Raw genomic sequence first — 17,567 nt, 5'->3', positions numbered from 1 at the left:
TCACGTTTTTGTAGACTTTAGTATTTCAGCCACATTTTTAATTGCCTCTGAGCAATACAGCATGGAAACAGGCCATTGAGCTCAACCAGTCCCTTGTGCCTCTCAGCTAGTCCCAATTGCCCTAATTTGACCCATGTACCTCTAATCCTTTCCCCTCCATGTACCTATCCAAATGCTTTTTAAATATTGCTATTATACCTGCCTCAACTGCTTTTCTGGCAGCTCCTTCCATTCCTGTACCACCCTCTTCATGAACATTGAACATAGAAAAACTACAGCACAAACAGGCCCTTTGGCCCACAAGTTGCACTGACCATAATCGCTACCTACTAGGCTTACCTATAACCCTCAATCCAATTACCTGATAGGTGTATAAGATGTTGGGAGGTATTGATCGGGTGGATTCTGAGGCTTTTTCCCTGGGCTGAAATGGTTGCTACGAGAGGACACAGGTTTAAGGTGATGGGGAGTAGGTACAGAGGAGATGTCAAGGGTAAGTTTTTCACTGAGGGTGGTGGGTGAATGGAATCAGCTGCTGTCAGTGGTGGTGGAGGCAAATTCGATAGTGTCTTTTAAGAGACTTCTGGATGAGTACATAGGACTTAACAGGATAAAAAAAATTGAGTGGAGGATTGTCAGATGCTCACTTCTCAATTCCAGTTCGACCATGCTTTTGCTGACAGCACGGATGTCCTGCTCTCTGGACAGCTCCAGCACCTGCTCCTCAAAGAAGGTGAGGACCCAGAGGGCAGAGTCACTACCCCCTGTTTTCATCTTCATGTGAGTGTTATGGGCATCTTCTTCTGTGGAGACAGAAGGAGCCATGAAAGAAATGGTGGTTTGACTCCTGCAGAGTATCAGAGGGTGGCCCTTAGAGGGCAAGCACAGTGATAGTTTTGGTGGGGTGGGGGTGAGGAAGGAGGTGCTTTGGGTCAGGAGCTGGAAGCATCCAAGGTTCTCAGGCTGGGAGGATCTAGGGGAAGATGCTAGATGGGGTTAAGCACTCACCTTTGCTGCCCGGATTAGGTCATTAACCTTTTTGCGGCACAGCTTTGTTGCTCCAGGGGCCGGTGCCATGGAACTAACCGAGATGACAAGTGCCTCCCAGGCTGCTTTGCCATCAGCTCCCCCGGGTCTGCGTCCTGCCTGGGGGGAAGAGGGAGTCCTGCCTGGCCCCTGCAGCATCCAGGCCTCCCTCTGAATCTGAGCGCTGACTTATTTGCCATTTTTTCCTGCACTGCCTATCTGCCTGTCCATCCTTGGGTGGTTTTTATGGAGCTGCCCCTTGTTAGGGCAGATCAGCTGCAGGCAGTTTGGCAGAACATTCCAGCAAGTTAAACACAGTTTGTTTGTTAGAATTGAGGGGAAGGCAAGTGAGCACTTGCAAGTGTGCTGACTTGGGGAATCTGTGCCTCTATAATAATTGGGAGCCGCGGAGAGACATGGTGGTATTGTCAGCAAATTTGAAAATCGAGTTGGAGGGGAATTTGGCTGCACAGTCAGGTGTATAAGGAGTATAGTAGGAGGCTGAGAACACAGCCATGTGGACACTGGTGTTGCGGATTATCATGGAGGTGTTGTTGCCTATCCTTTATTGATTGTGGTCTGAGAGTTAGGAAGTTCAGGATCCAGACACACACACAAGCTGAGGCCCAGACCACAGTTTGGTAATGAGTTTTGTAGGAATAATGGTGTTGAAGGCTGAGCTTTAGTCAATAAATAGGAGTTTGACATAGGTGTCTTTGTTATCTAGGTGTTCCAAGGTTGACTGCAGGGCCAGGGAGATGGCATCTTTTTGCCTGCTGCTGAAATAGATCCACACTGTAGTGGATCCAGGAGGCTGGAATTGATTTGTGCTGTGACTAAGCACTTCACAATGATGGATGTCAATGCCACTGGAAGACGGTCATTAAAGCACTGTTTAGCAAGAGGGCCAGTGTGATAGGAAGGAGGAGAAATTCTCCAGAGTTGAGTCTCTGCAACTTATTTCCTCAAGAGGCAGTGGAAACAGAGTCTTTTGAGGCACAACTGGATGGTTCTTGATCAACATTGTAGGATTGAAGTTCCAATCACATAAGCCACAATCTTATTGAATGGCAGCTCAGTCTCAAGGGGCTGAGTGGCCTACTTCTGCTCCTAACTAATCATTCTTGGGGTGATGTGAATGCTAGGGCACATGTGATCTAGGCATAATTACAAAGGGTTATGAATGAAGCCCAGTCTATCGCTCAAACCAGCCTCCTATCCATTGACTATCTACACTTCCCACTGCTTTGGAAAAGCAGCCAGCATAGTTAAGGACCCCACACACCCCAGACGTACACTCTTCCACCTTCTTCCATTGGGGAAAAAAATACAAAAGTCTGAGGACATGTATCAACCGACTCGAACAGCTTCTCTGCTACCATCAGACTTGAATAGATCTACCTTTGTTGTTCTGTGTGTTGCATAAGATTAAATCTTGCAGGATTCAGGGTGGGGTATCTAAATAGATACAAAATTGGCTTCTTGACGGAAGCCAGAGGGTGGTTGTAGACAGTTGGTTTTCAAACTGGAGGCCTGTGACTAGCAGTGTGCCTCAGTGATCAGTGCTGGGTTCACTGTTATTTGTCATTTATATTAATGATTTGGATGAGAATATAGGAGGCATGATTAGTAAGTTTGCAGATGACACTAAGATTGGTGGCATAGTGGACAGTGAAGAAAGTTATCTCCAATTGCAACAAAATCTTGATCAATTGGGCCAGTGGGCTGACAAATGGCAGATAGAGTTTAATTTAGACAAATGCTAGGTGATGCATTTTGGTAGGTTGAACCAGGGCAGGGCTTACTCAGTTAGTGGTAGGCTGTTGGGGAGAGTTACAGAACTGAGATCTAGGGGTACATGTTCATAACTCTTAAAGTGGAATCACAGGTGGACAAAGTGGTGAAGAAGGCATTTGGTATGCTTGGTTTCATCAATGAGAACATTGAATACAAGAGTTGGAATGTCTTGAAGTTGTGCAAGACATTGGTGAGGCCACACTTGGGATACTGTGAGCAATTCTGGTCACCCTATTATAGAAATGATATTATTAAACTAGAAAGACTGCAGAAAAGATTAACTTGGATGCTACCGAGACTTGATGGATTGAGTTATGAGGAGAGGCTGAATAGACTGGGACTTCTTTCTCTGGAGTGTAGGAGGCTGAGGAGTGATCTTAGAGGTCTAATGGGGGAGGTCCTGAATGAATACTTTGCATCGGTATTCACGAAGGAGAGGGGTTTGGTGTCGTGTAGTGTCTTGGAGGGAGCTGTAGATCAGTGAAAGGAAATATCCATTACGAGGGAGGAAGTGCTAAGGTTTTTAGGTAGCATAAAAACAGATAAAGCTCTGGGGCCTGATGGTATTTATCCCAGGCTGCTTAGGGAGGTGAAAGATGAAATTGCTGGGCCTCTGACACAAATCTTTGTCTCTTCTTTGGACACAGGTGAGGTCCCAGAAGACTGGAGGGTAGCTAATGTGGTACTGCTGTTTAAAAAGGGTAGTAGGGATAACCCTGGTAATTATAGACCAGTGAGTTTGACATCGGTGGTAGGAAAATTATTGGAAAAAATTCTTAGGGATAGAATGTATGAGCATTTGGAGCATTGCGATCTGATTAGGGATACACAACATGGCTTTGTTCGGGGGAGGTCTTGCCTTACGAATCTGGTGGAATTCTTCGAGGAGGTGACAAAAACGGTTGACGATGGGCGAGCCGTTGATGTCATCTATATGGATTTCAGTAAGGCGTTTGACAAAGTCCCTCACGGTAGGCTGGTAGAAAAGGTTAAGGCACATGGGATACAAGGACAGGTAGCTAGGTGGGTCGAAAACTGGCTGGGAAATAGGAGACAGTAGTTGTCGAGGGGACCTTTTCTGGCTGGAGGCCAGTCACCAGTGGTGTGCCGCAGGGCTCAGTACTGGGACCTCTCCTCTTTATAGTATATATAAACGACTTGGAAGAGGGTGTACGTGGTGTGATCAGCAAATTTGCAGATGACACCAAGATGGTAGGATTGGCAGATACCGAGGAGGACTGTCAGGTGACACAGCAGGATATAGATAGATTGGTATATTGGGCAGATAGATGGCAGATGGAATTTAATCCTGACAAATGTGAGGTGATGCATTTTTGAAGGAATAATGCAGGTAGGAGTTACGTGATAAAAGGTAGACCGATTAAGAGTATAGAGATACAGAGGGACCTGGGAGTGCAGGTGCACAACTCTCAAGGTGTCGACACAGGTAGAAAAGGTTGTGAAGAAAGCTTATGGAATGCTAGCCTTTATAGGAAGGGGTATAGACTATAAGAGCTGCCGCCTAATGCTTCAGTTGTACAGAACGCTGGTTAGACCGCATTTGGAGTACTGCGTCCAGTTCTGGTCACCTTACTACTGGAAGGACGTGAAGACCCTGGAGAGGGTGCAGAGGAGGTTTACCAGGATGTTGCCTGGCATGGAAGGATTGAGTTACGAGGAAAGGTTGGAGAAACTGAGGCTCTTCTCCTTAGAAAGACGGAGATTAAGGGGGGATATGATAGAGGTATATAAAATACTGAAGGGAATAGATAGAGTCAACAGTGGTAGGCTTTTCCCTAGATTGGGGACAATTACGAGAGGTCATGATCTAAGGGTGAGGGGGGAGAAGTATAATTTGGATATGAGAGGAAGGTTTTTCACGCAGAGGGTCGTGGGGGTATGGAACGCGCTACCGAGTAGGGTGGTGGAGGCAGGCACGTTGGACTTGTTTAAGGTTTACTTAGACACATGAGCGAAACAAGGATGGAGGGTTATAGCAGAGGGTATTAAATAGGGTCAGAGCCTCGGGACGACACTGGAAATATAGTTTTATATGTTAACATATTGTCTTTTTATTCCACAGGGTCGGTCCACCTTGTTGTCAAACGAGGGGCATGCACACGGTGGGTCGTGCGTGGGCTGCTCTTGGAGGTTCCGGGAGTGGCCTAGTACTTTGTGTCGTTGTGTGTGCTTAATCCTGGACCAGCAGATGGGCACCGCAACAGCTCAGTGACTATCACTGCTAGCTGTGCAGATACATAGATTTGGGCCTGTGTCTGTGGGAGTTTGCGCATTCTCCCTGTGGTTGCGTGGGTTTCCTCCAGGCGCTCCGGTTTCCTCCCACACCCCAAAGATGTGCTCTTAGGCTGACTGGTGCACCAAATTGACACTATTCTCCCCTGAATCTAGCTACATTAGGGGTTCCACTCACATACACACAGGGCAGGGTAGGTGTGGGAAGATGCGGCGGCGTGGGCTTGTTGGGCCGAAGGGCCTGTTTCCCGTGCTGGGATGTTCTTTGTTTGTTTTGTCTATAAAATAATGAGACCTAGGTCAGTTAGTCAATATCTTTTCCCAAAGGTTGGGGAGTATAAAACTAGAGGGCATAGGTTTAAGGTGAGAGGGGAGAGGTACAAAAGGATCCAGAGGGGCAATTTTTTTCACACAAAGGGTGGTGAGTGTCTGGGACAAGCTGCCAGAGGTGGTAGTAGTAGAAGTGGGTACAATTGTCTTTTAAAAAGCATGTACAATGGGTACAGAGGGATATGGGCTGAATGTGGGCAACTGGGATTAGCTTGGGGGCCTTAAAAAAAAAGGCATGGACAAGTTGAGCCGACAGGCCTGTTTCCATGCTGAAAACCTCTATGACTCTAACTTGTATTAAGTTGAACTTTCTCTACACCCCATATATATATATATATATAACACTACATTCTGCACTCTCTATTTTCCTTCTCTGTGAAAGATATGCTTTATCTGTATGGTGCACAAGAAACAATATTTCTCACTATCAATATGTGACAATAATTAATCAAATCATCTATATGCCTGGTCACTTTGAAAAATTCACTCTAGTTGGTCAGACATGACTTCTCTTTAGCAAAACCATACTAATGTTTTCTGAATAATCCCTAGCTCCAAATATAGATTTAAATCTGTTCCTCAAGTGTTTCCAATAGTTTCCCCGTTGCTGAGGTTAGGCTGTCTGGCCTGTAGTTCCTACTTCTTTAAATAACAGTACCACATTGGCTGTCCTCCAGTCTTCCAGCATCCTTCCTATGGCCAGAGAGGAATTGGAAATTATTGCCTGTGCCCTTGCTATGTCCTTCCTTGCCTCACTGAACAGCCTGGGATACATCTGAGCACCTAAGAACTAGGAGTAGGGGTAGGCCACCTGACCCCTCAAGCTTTCTACACTCTTCAGTAAGATCATGGCTGATCTTTTCATGGAGTCAACTTCACTTACCCACCCACTCACCATAATCTTTAACTCCTTTACTGTTTAAAAATTTATCTATTCTTGCCTTAAAAATATTCAACAAGGTTGCTTCAACTGCTTCACTGGGCAGGGAATTCCACAGATTCACAACCCTTTGGGTGAAGAAGTTTCTCTTCAACTCTTAAATCTGTTTCACCCACCAATGGAAACAACTTCTTTGCTTCTATCTTATCTATTCCCTTCAATTTTGTTTCTATAAGATCCTCTGTCATTCATTTAAATTCCAATGAATATAATCCCAACGTACTTAGTCTGCCTTCATAAACCAACTCTCTCAACTCTGGAACCAACCTACTGCACCTCCTCTACAGCCCCTCCAGTGCCCATATATCCTTCCTCAAGTAAGGAGACCAAAACTCTACACAGTAGTCTAGATGTGTCCTCACCAGTACCTTATACAGCTGCAACATAATCTTTCTGTTTTTAAACTCCATTCCTCGAACAATGAAGGACAAAATTCCATTTGCCACCTTAATTATCTACTACACTTGCAAACCAACTCCTTGTGATTCTTGTACAAGGATATTGAAGTCCATCTGCACAGCAGCATGCTGCAATTTTTTACCATTTAAGTAAGTCAATTTTGCTGTTATTCCTACCAAAATGGATGACCTCACATTTACCAATCCTGTACTCCATCTGCTAGACCCTTGCCCACTCACTTAGACTATTTATATCCCTTTGCAGACTTTCAGCATCCTCTGCACACTGCACTGCCACTCATCGTAGTGTCATTTGTTAACTTTGACACACTACACTTGGTCCCCAGCTCCAAATCATCTATGTAAATCATAAATAATTGCGGCCCCAACATTGATCTCTGAGGCAGACCACTAGTCATTAATGGCCAACCAGGAAAACACCAATTTACCCCACTCTTTGCTTTTTGTTAGTTAACCAATCCTCTATCCATGCTAATATGTTACCCATTACACTGTGCACCTTTATCTTATGTAGCAGTCTTTGATGCAGCACCTTGTCAGATGCCTTCTGGAAATCCAGATACACCACATCCACAGGTTCCCCATTGTCCACTGTGCATGTAATGTTCTCAAAGAATTCCACTAAATAAGTTAAACATGAGCTGCCCTTCATAAACCCGTGCTGCACCTGTCCAATGGGACAATTTATATCCAGATGTCTCAGTATTTCTTCCTTGATAGATTCAAGCATTTTCCCTACTACAGAAGTTAAGCTAACCAGCCTATAGTTACCTGCCTTTTGTCTACTACCTCTTTTAAACAGTGGCGTTACACTTGCTATTTTCCAATCTGCAGGAACCACAACAGAGTCCAGCGAATTTTGGTAAATTACCATTAGTGCAGTTGCTATTTCTCCCACCATCTCTTTCAGTACCCTGGGATGCATTCCATCAGGACCAGGAGACTGTGTACCTTTAGCCCCATTAACTTGCCAAACTCTACCTCTCTAGTGATAATGATCATTTCTAGGTCCTCACCTGCTATAGCCTCCTTGTCATCAATTTTTGGCATATTATTTGTCTCCCAGTGTTAAGACCGACACAAAATACTTGTTCAATGCTGCAGCCATTTCCTCATTTCCAGTTATTAAATCCTGCTTCTCATCCTCTAAAGGACCAATGTTTACTTTAGCCTCTCTTTTTTGTTTTATATGTAGAAACTTTTGCTACCTGTTTTTATATTCTGAACTAATTTATTCTCATAACCCATCTTACTTTTCATTGTAGTTTTTTTCGTGGCTTTCTGTTGACCTTTAAAGATTTCCCAATCCTCTGGCTTCCCATTAATCTTTGCCACTTAAATGCATGTTCTTTCAATTTCATACTCTCCTTTCTTTCATCCCGCCCTGGAGTTTTATCCACTTTTGAACCTGCCGGACTATTCAGAATCTCCCCTCTGTCTATGTTAATGTCTTTAATTGTATCATAGTCCTTCTCCCTGATTTTATACCCACATCATCTCTCTCACTAGTGAGCACCAACAGAGTATTCATTTAGAACATAAGAACATAAGAAATAGGAGCAGGAGTAGGCCATCTGGCCCTTCGAGCCTGCCCCGCCATTCAATAAGATCATGGCTGATCTGTCGTGGCTCAGTTCCACTTTCCCGCCCTCTCCCCATAACCCTTAATCCCCTCTCTTATCAAAAACCCATCAACCCGCTTCTTAAAAATATTTAGCGAGGCAGCCTCCACCACTTCAACGGGCAGAGAATTCCAGAGATTCACCACCCTTTGAGTGAAGAAGTTCCTCCTCAACTCCGTTCTGAACCGCCCCCCCTTTATCTTGAGGCTGTGCCCCCTAGTCCTACTGTCTTTTTTGAGCGGGAAGAGTCTTTCCACCTCTATCCTATCCATCCCATTCATCATCTTATACGTCTCAATGAGATCTCCCCTCATTCTTCTAAACTCTAACGAGTACAAGCCTAGTTTATTCAGCCTCTCCTCATAGCTCAACCCCCTCAACTCCGGTATCAGCCTAGTAAACCTCCTCTGCACTCCCTCCAAGGCCAAAATATCCTTGCGCAGGTGCGGCGCCCAAAACTGCACACAGTACTCCAGCTGCAGCCTCACCAATGCCCTATACAGCTGCAGCAAGACCTCCCTACTTTTATATTCAATCCCCCTCGCTATGAAGGCCAGCATCCCATTCGCCTTCCTGACCACCTGCTGCACCTGCAGGCTGGGTTTTTGCGACTCATGCACAAGGACCCCGAGGTCCCTCTGCACCGTCGCCTGCTGCAGTTTTTCGCCACGTAAGTAATAGTCCTTCCTACCATTCTTCCTACCAAAGTGGACCACCTCACACTTGCCAACATTAAATTCCATTTGCCATTTCCTGGCCCATTCGCCCAGCCTATCTAGATCCTTCTGCAGACTCTCCACACCCTCCGCACAATTTGCCTTTCCCCCAATCTTGGTGTCATCAGCAAATTTCGACACCCTACACTCGGTTCCCTCCTCCAGATCATCTATATAAATGGTAAATAGCTGAGGCCCCAGCACCGACCCCTGGGGCACCCCACTAGTCACCAACCGCCAATCCGAATAGCACCCATTGACCCCCACTCTCTGCCTCCTATTTGACAACCAATCCTCTATCCACGCTAACACCCTACCCCCAACTCCATGTCCTCTGACCTTCTGCAGTAACCTCTTGTGAGGTACCTTATCAAATGCCTTCTGAAAATCCAGAAAGACCACATCCACCGGCTCTCCTCTATCCACCGCCCTAGACACATCCTCATAGAACTCCAGTAAATTTGTCAGACACGACTTCCCTTTAATGAAACCGTGTTGCGTCTGCCCTATCAAGCAATTCCCTTCAAGATGCCTCGCAATTTCCTCCTTAATGACGGATTCTAACATTTTACCTACCACAGAACTCAACATCCACCCTCTGGCTCACACATAAATTACCACTGTAGTCTTTAATGGGCCCTACTTCTTACCTCATCATGCTTTTACCCTGAATGTACTTGCAAAATAGCTAGGATTTACCTTTTGTTTTATCTGCCAGTTTCCTTTCATGTTCCCTTTTTGCTCTCCTAATTTCCTTTTTCAGTTCACTTTTGCACATTCTATACTTCTGAAGCTTTTGCTGTTTTGAGCCCATGAAGTCTGCCATAAGCTTTCCTTTTACTCTAAATCCAATGCTATATATTGTTGGCCCCACCCTTTTTATTGATTGGAACATGTTGGCCTTGCACTTGCCCCATAAATTGAAATCTCCACTGTCACTACCCTATTACTTTAACTCTTCTCTGAAATCTGCCTTCATATCTGCTCTTCTATTCCCCCAGGGCTGTTAGGAGGGCCTATAGAATACTCCCAGCAATGTGGTTGCTGCTTTTTGATTTTTAAGTTCTACCTGTATGGCTTCATTTGAACAGCCTGCTAAAATATTAACCCTTGCTGCTGTAATTGATTCTCTGATCAAAATTGTGACACCCCCTGCTCTTTTACTTCCCTGTGTCATGCCTGAAGATCCTATATACTAGGATATTGAGCTGCCAATCCTGCCCTCCATGTCTCAGTGACACCAATGACATCATACCCCCATGTTTTAATTTGTGCATCAACTCATCTGTTTTAAGACTCATATTAAAATAAATACCATCCAATCTTGCCAAGCCCCTGTAGAAGAGGGCCTTGCATTTGTATAGCACATTGATGGTGACCAGGTAGTTTCTTTTTTGAATAGTTTTTGCAATGTAACTACAAAAATAGTAACATGGAAATAACTTGGAGACAAGTTTTTTTTCTTAATCTGTCACCAGTAAAGGCTTGGTAGGGAAGGCAGAGGCACAGTGGTATTGCCACTGGACTAGTAATCCAGAGACCCAGGGTTATGCTCTGGGGACACGTGTTTGAATCACACCATGATAGATGTGAAATTTGAATTTAATTAAAATCAGGAATTAAAAGTCTATTGATGACCTTGAAACTGTTGTTGTAAAAACCCATCTAGTTCACTAATGTTCTTTAAGGAAGGAAATCTGTTGTCCTTATCTGGTCTGGCCTACATATGACTCCAGATTCACAGCAATGTGGTTGAGTCCTAAATGCCCTCAGGGGTGAGCAATAAATGCTGGCCCAGCCAGTGACATCCCATGAACAAATTTAAAAAAAAACGCTATCTCACCTGCCAACTCTGGGAATGCAGAGTTTACTAAGCTCAGCATTTTATAAAGATTTAAGTTCATGCAATTATGATGTAAAATCCCTTTCATATTGGAGTAGAAATGCTATTTAAGTACTTTCCTATTTGAACCACCTCCTTCTTTTGGTAGCATCCTCCTAAGATTTTGGTGACCATGGATTCCCATTGGATCTTGGGAAAGTACTCCAGTGCTTTGCCATTGACTTCTGCAGTTTGATCAGGAATCTCTCCCAGCCCTACCACCTGCCATCAAGCATGTAGGAAGGATTTACAGGCTGATTATCAACCTGTTGGCTACATTATGAACTCCCCATATTTGGCCATCAAATCCTGATGTGGGACTTGAACCTGAAACTTCTAGTCCAGAGATGGGGTGCTACCGTGATGCCACAAGATACCCTACTCAAACATTCATCCTTAACTAAAACATACTGGATTGGAATTTCCTATCTGATTTTAGCTGTAAGCATAAACAGCCAGGAATGTGCTAGTTGATGTTTGGATAGCACTTGTAGCATTTTCCCCCAGCAGTGAAATAGCTTAACAGGTTCACAACCAAAAAGCAGGCTGATAAATCATAACAAGGGCTATGAACAGGAATACATCACACTATCTCTGATTATTTGCCTACTATCAATGCCCTGGAGTCAGGCTTAAATTTGAAATCACCAGTTTATTTAACACTGTTGACTGCACCAGCTTTTCTGCCAACAGCAATGAAATACACATGCATCCAAGGAAGATTGCAAAATAGTGATCAGAGTATCAGAAAGAGAAATATCTCTGAATAATTTCATATAATTACAGGAAGAGCAGACTTTTTGTGCCTTTTACTGCTGTATCTTTAAAGCAGCTTGGATTAGAATTTACCTGGAAGTCAGATTCCAGATTTCTAGCAAAGGGATTTTTCAAAGTTTCAAACAGGGATCACTGACAAAGCAACCAAGAAATTCAGTTATGTTGTTTGGAGAATAGAACAGCAGCATAATAAGGCTTAAGTGTCATCAGATCTACCGGGACCACAAGTCCGTGACCAAGGTGAGGACTTACATTCTGTCAAAATTCTTAACAGCAATGAATGTTAGAGATAGCAAGAAGATTCTTAAAAGCATTTTCTTCCAGAGGCACATGCTATAGTGTTTTATTCGTATCTCTGAACATCATTATTGCAAAAATTATAAGAGTTAGTGTCGATTTTTAAGAACACTCCTCCACACATTTGACAAATTTTTGCATGTGACAAAATCAGTACCCTTTTTTAGGTTACTTATTTCCTCTGGTTTTAACAGAAGACAAAACTTCCTCTTTGTGTTTACTTAGTTTTATTTTTACACTTGATCAGTTTGCAGCCATAAAGCTATAGTCAGGCTCACTTCAGCTTTGATCTCTGGTTTGGAGGTAAGACAATTTTTTGCGTGTACCATGTGAAGTTCAGGATTAGTTGTTCTGTTTGCAGATAATCATGCTTTTTCTTAAAATATAAGTTTCTATGCTTTACGTTTACCATGGATTGCAGCAAACAAGCTGACCTCATTTCTTTAGCTCCAAAAATCATGATTTATGCATCTGCTTAACTTAAAAGTCAGCCCCCTCCCATCTTTTCAGTCATGATGTATATTCTTGCGTGAATTATCAGCTTCAATTTTCACCCTACAAATGGATGTTTTGTTTACCAGTCCCTTTATAACTGGGTGCAGTGAGATCAACGGGTGAACCTGGCTGTGTTGCAAAGATGTGCAGGAGTTTAAAGATTTGCCCTTGCGAAGCAGGTCTGGGCAGTGAAGGCCAAAAATAGTGATATTCCCCGCCGATGCTTCACATTTGCACATGATATATAAGTTGACTCCTGTTTTTAGAGGATTTTCAGATTTTGCTGACTTATATATTGATATCTATAGTATATGATTTGAATTTTCTAGATTGTAAAATGTTTTTCAACAAGAAAAAAAATCAATGAGAAGTCTTAAAAAAAATTAAAAAAACATTTTATCAGAACTGGTTTCTATAATTTTTAAAGATCTATTGTATTGAATTGGTGCTGGTGCAGTGCCATTAGAAATGGAGTTGCAGAATTTTGACCCAGCGACAATGAAGAACAGGCGGCATGATGATGCAGCTGTTAGTACTGCTGCCTCACAGCACCAGGAACCAGGATTCAACTCTGGCCTCGGGTGACTGTGTGTGTGGAGTCTGCACTTTCTCCCTGTGTCTGCGTGGGTTTCCTCCAGGTGCTCCAATTTCGTCCCACAGTTCAAAGATATGTAGGCTAAGTGGATTAACCATGCTAAATTGTCCCCTAGTGCCAAGGGAATTAGCACAGTAAATACATGGGGTTACAGGGTTAGGGCCTGGGTGGGATTGTTGTCAGTGTAGGCTCGATGGGCTGAATGGCCTCCTTGTGCACTGTAGGGATAATATGAAAAGTTCTATAAAAGAAATGACAATAACTCTCTAATTTTGGATAGTGTGATTTAGATTAGTGATGTCTCTTCAATCCTGAATTACACAGCAAGTATAATTCAGAAGAGACTCCATTGTTACCATATATCTGTATGAATGGTTCATCACTCTCTAATGCCAATTTTCTTGGCTCCCTTCTGTTCTGGGATGTGACACTATGCCATTAAGTGAGCTGTGCCTGTCCGGGCCAAGGTATTTGGTGTAATAAACCATTAATATACTGATATATAAGTTGACTCCTGTTTTTAGAGGTAGGTAATTCACTTGATTATCTCTCCTAAGTAGTGTGACTGTCTTCTCGGTCAAATTCGTTCTGAGAATCTCCCCCTCCCTGATGCTCTACACTGTCAGTGCCTTAAACTCCAGCTCAGCAACTCTTGAGCTGAAGTTCCTTGAGCTGCAGACACTCAGTCTAGATACAGTTTCCTAAGATTGTGCTGCTTTCCAGAAATTACACAAGGTTCAGATGCAGCACAACATCTCCATTAAACTCAATTAAAGTTTTATCTAATTAATTCAATTGTTTTATTTTTAATTCTTTCTAAACCACAAATTGTTAATTAGTGTAGTATTACAGGTTGCTAGTTTAGGGAGCAAAATAATTTTATCACTCATTAACCAATCACCAAACAGGTGGTTATCTAACTGCAGTTACTCAAAATCTGTGTTTTGGATCTGGAGCAGTGGCTGGAGTCACTATGGAGCATCCCCAAGGCTGAGCTCTTCGTGGATAGCATGTACAGTGAGGTGGTCACATCACGGGTAAAGAGTCCACAGGCAGAGAGAGGATGGATGACTGCCAGACAGAGTAAAAGCATTTGGCAGGTAGTGCCAGTGTCCCCTTGACCTATTCCCCTCTCTAAAAGATTTTCCATTTTGAATACTGCTAGGGAAATAGTGTCTCAGCAACAGCTGAATCCGTGGCCTCCTGACTAGCTCAGCTGTGCAGGCAGGGAGGAAAACCAAAGTGGGATAAAATCCACCTAACCTGTACATTTTTGGACTGTGGGAGAAAACCAGAGCAACCATAGGAAACCCACACAGACACAGGGAGAATGAGAAAACTCCACACAGATAGTGACCTAAGACAGGATTGAGCCCAGGTCCTTGATGCTGAGAGGCAGTGGTCCTAACCACTGTGCTATCATTCTGCCATTTAAACAACTCCTTTAGTTCTATCTTAACAGAAGAAGACACAAGTAACCTCCCAGAAATGTTAAGGGAGTAAAAAGGAGAATTTGAAGGAAACTAGCATCAGTTTAAAATATTTTAAGTGTGGGAGGAATTAATGAGGCTGAAAGTTGTTAAATCTGCAGGGCCTGATAACCTACACCCCAGGGTACTGAAGGATGTGGTAAGTTTGTCATCCTCCAAAATTCGGTAAATTCTGGAATAGTCCTGACAATTTGGAAGTTGATAAATGTGACCCCACAATTTAAAAAAAAAGGAGGGAGAAAACAGGGAATTATAGACTGGTTGACCTAACATCAGTAGTAGGGAAAAAGCTAGAGTTTATTATAAAGGATGTGATAACAGGACACTTAGAAAGTATCAAACAAATTCAACATGGATTTATGAAAGAGAAATCAGCGGCATCTGCAACACTAGGGGGAGGACTTACTGCACATGTGCAGAGGCAGTGTTCTCAAGTTTACACAAGCTGCTGTGTGTTGAAAGGAGAAGGAATACCTCCTTGGTTAAAAGCAAATTACTGCGGATGCTGGAATCTGAAACCAAAAGAGAAAACGTGGAAAATCTCAGCACATCTGGCAGCATCTGTAAGGAGAGAAAAGAGCTGACGTTTTGAGTCCAGATGATCCTTTGTCAAATCTCCTTGGTTATATTTATGGAACTGAGTGGCTGGTCTGAATATGCCATATTTTGGTGATAAATAGACCCTACTTGTTTCAGACTCAAATCAGCACTGGAGATCTTTGCTGTCCAGATCTTTCTACAATCAAGAATCTCTACTGTGCAAAAGGAGGCCATTCAGCCTGCACTGACAACAATTCCAGATCCTATCCTCATAACCCCAAATATTTACCCTGTTAATCCCCCCTGACACTAAGGGATAATTGATCATGGCCAATTAACCTAACCCACACATCTTTGGATGGTGGAAGGAAACTGGAGCACCCAAAGAAAATCCATGCAGACACGGGGAGAACATGCAGATTCCATACTTACCCAATGCTGGAATTAAACCAGGGCCCCTGGCACTGTGAAGCTGAGGACTTCTGTTTGGTCTTGTACAATAGCCTACAGTCATAGCTGAAGTGCCATTGCCACTTTATAGTTCAAGTTATTGTACACATAAACTAGTCAGATGTTAAACTTTACTAACACAGTGCAGTCTGACAGGAACTACATCCATAACTCGTGCATCATACTATTTAGTGGTTTCACATCTATGTATTTTCTAAAAAGATTTATGAATTACATGTTGAATAATTTTGACAGTTTTATTTTTATTTGTAGTTGTTAACAAGCTTTTTGAAGGATTTGGAGAAAAAAATGAACACCCCAGCAATGAAAAATACAACATCCTTACCAGAAACATTCGGAAGCAACAATTCCACCTGCAATGCACCTGAAACCACTTATAATGCAGCTCTAATAGCAATTTACAGCATTGTGTTAGTGGGAGGCTCTGCTGGAGCTGTCAGCATGACTTGGAAAATGAAACATGATGGAAAAACTGTGACATCCACTGCAGTGATTAATCTTATGTTGGCACACATATTATTTCTCCTCACCGTGCCTTTCCGTCTCTCCTACTACATTCTGGATGAGTGGAAGTTTGGTGAAATATTTTGTAGGCTGGTGAGTGCAATGATACACGCTCACATGTACCTGTGCTTTTTGTTCTATGTGGCCATAGTTATCATGAGGATCTTCAGTTTTTTTCAAGAAAAAACAATGCAGTTTTACCGGCCTTGGCATGCGACTGCCACCAGCTTAGTTGTCTGGTCACTGGTGCTTTTTACTGTTTTCCCATTGTACCTGAAACTCTATGGAATTTCAAAAACGTATAATGAAAAGCAATGTTTTCAGTTTCAGGATGAACTTAAAGAAGAGCCTGTGAAATATATGAACTACTTTTCTGTTACTGTTGTGTTCATGACTATCTGTGCTTTGCTGGCTGTTCAGATGTATATACTTATGAGATTAGCAAACAAGCATGAAGGCACCTTTCTCAAACAGCAGCAATTTGGAGCTCAGGTAAAAACATTGTTGTTTTTACTGATTATGATCCTGTGTTTTTTACCATACCTTGGATTTAGGTTTTTCTATATAAAACAAATTGTGGCTAATCCTTGTTCATTGATATTACATGCCATCAATGAAATATTTTTAGCACTGACTGCAATGAGCTGTTTCGATGTGCTTACATTCCTAGTAGCTGCACATTGAGAAATTATTTATTTCTGATTTCACTTTGAATCAATGTCAACCTTCATAGAGTCATAGACATTTACAGCATGGAAATAGGCTCCTTGGTCTGAAGGGCCAGTTTTTATCATTAAGCTAGTCCCAATTACCCGCATTTGGCTCATATCCCTCTATATCAATTTTACGCATGTAACTGTGTAAATGCTTTTAAAAGACAAAATTATACTTGTTTCTACTACTACCTCTGGTAGATCATTACAGTCACTCACTACCCTCTGTGTGAAAAGAACTGCCCCTCTGGACTCTTTTGTATCTCTCTCCTCTCACCTTAAACCCTTGCCTTCCAGTTTTAGGCTCCCCTACTTATGGGAAAAGATGTTGACTATCTAACCGATCTGTGCCCCTCATTATTTTATAGACTTCCATAAGATCACCCCTCCAGGGAAAAAAGTCCAGGATTACCCAGCTTCTCCTTATACTTCAAGCCATCAATTCCCGGTAGCATCTGAGTTAACCTTTTCTGCACTCTTTCCAGTTTAATAATATTATTTCTATAATAGGGTGACCAGAATTGTACACAGTATTCCAAGTGTGGCCTTGCCAATATCACAAGAACACAAGAACACAACTTCACAACTTCAACAACTTCAACAACTTCAACTTCACAACTTCAACAAGATACCCCAACTCCTTTATTCAATGTACTGACTAATGAAACCAAGCATGCCAAATGCCTTCTTCACCGGTCTG

General features: G+C 42.8%; 1 protein-coding gene across 1 annotated transcript; it reads left to right on the top strand.

Moving 5' to 3' along the window:
• Positions 1–667: 667 nt before the first annotated feature.
• Positions 668–16,838, top strand: LOC145346370 (putative G-protein coupled receptor 141). Its single transcript, XM_080193529.1, has 3 exons — positions 668–733; positions 14,109–14,186; positions 15,903–16,838. Exons 1-3 carry the CDS (start codon positions 668–670, stop codon positions 16,836–16,838), a joined length of 1,080 nt encoding a protein of 359 aa, XP_080049655.1.
• Positions 16,839–17,567: the final 729 nt, after the last annotated feature.

This window comes from Carcharhinus amblyrhynchos, chromosome 8 (assembly GCF_965287045.1).
Source record: "Carcharhinus amblyrhynchos chromosome 8, sCarAmb.v2.hapA, whole genome shotgun sequence".
Taxonomy (NCBI): Eukaryota; Metazoa; Chordata; class Chondrichthyes; order Carcharhiniformes; family Carcharhinidae; genus Carcharhinus; species Carcharhinus amblyrhynchos.
Note: the sequence above shows the minus strand (reverse complement) of the source record. Positions and strands in the feature narration are given on the sequence as shown.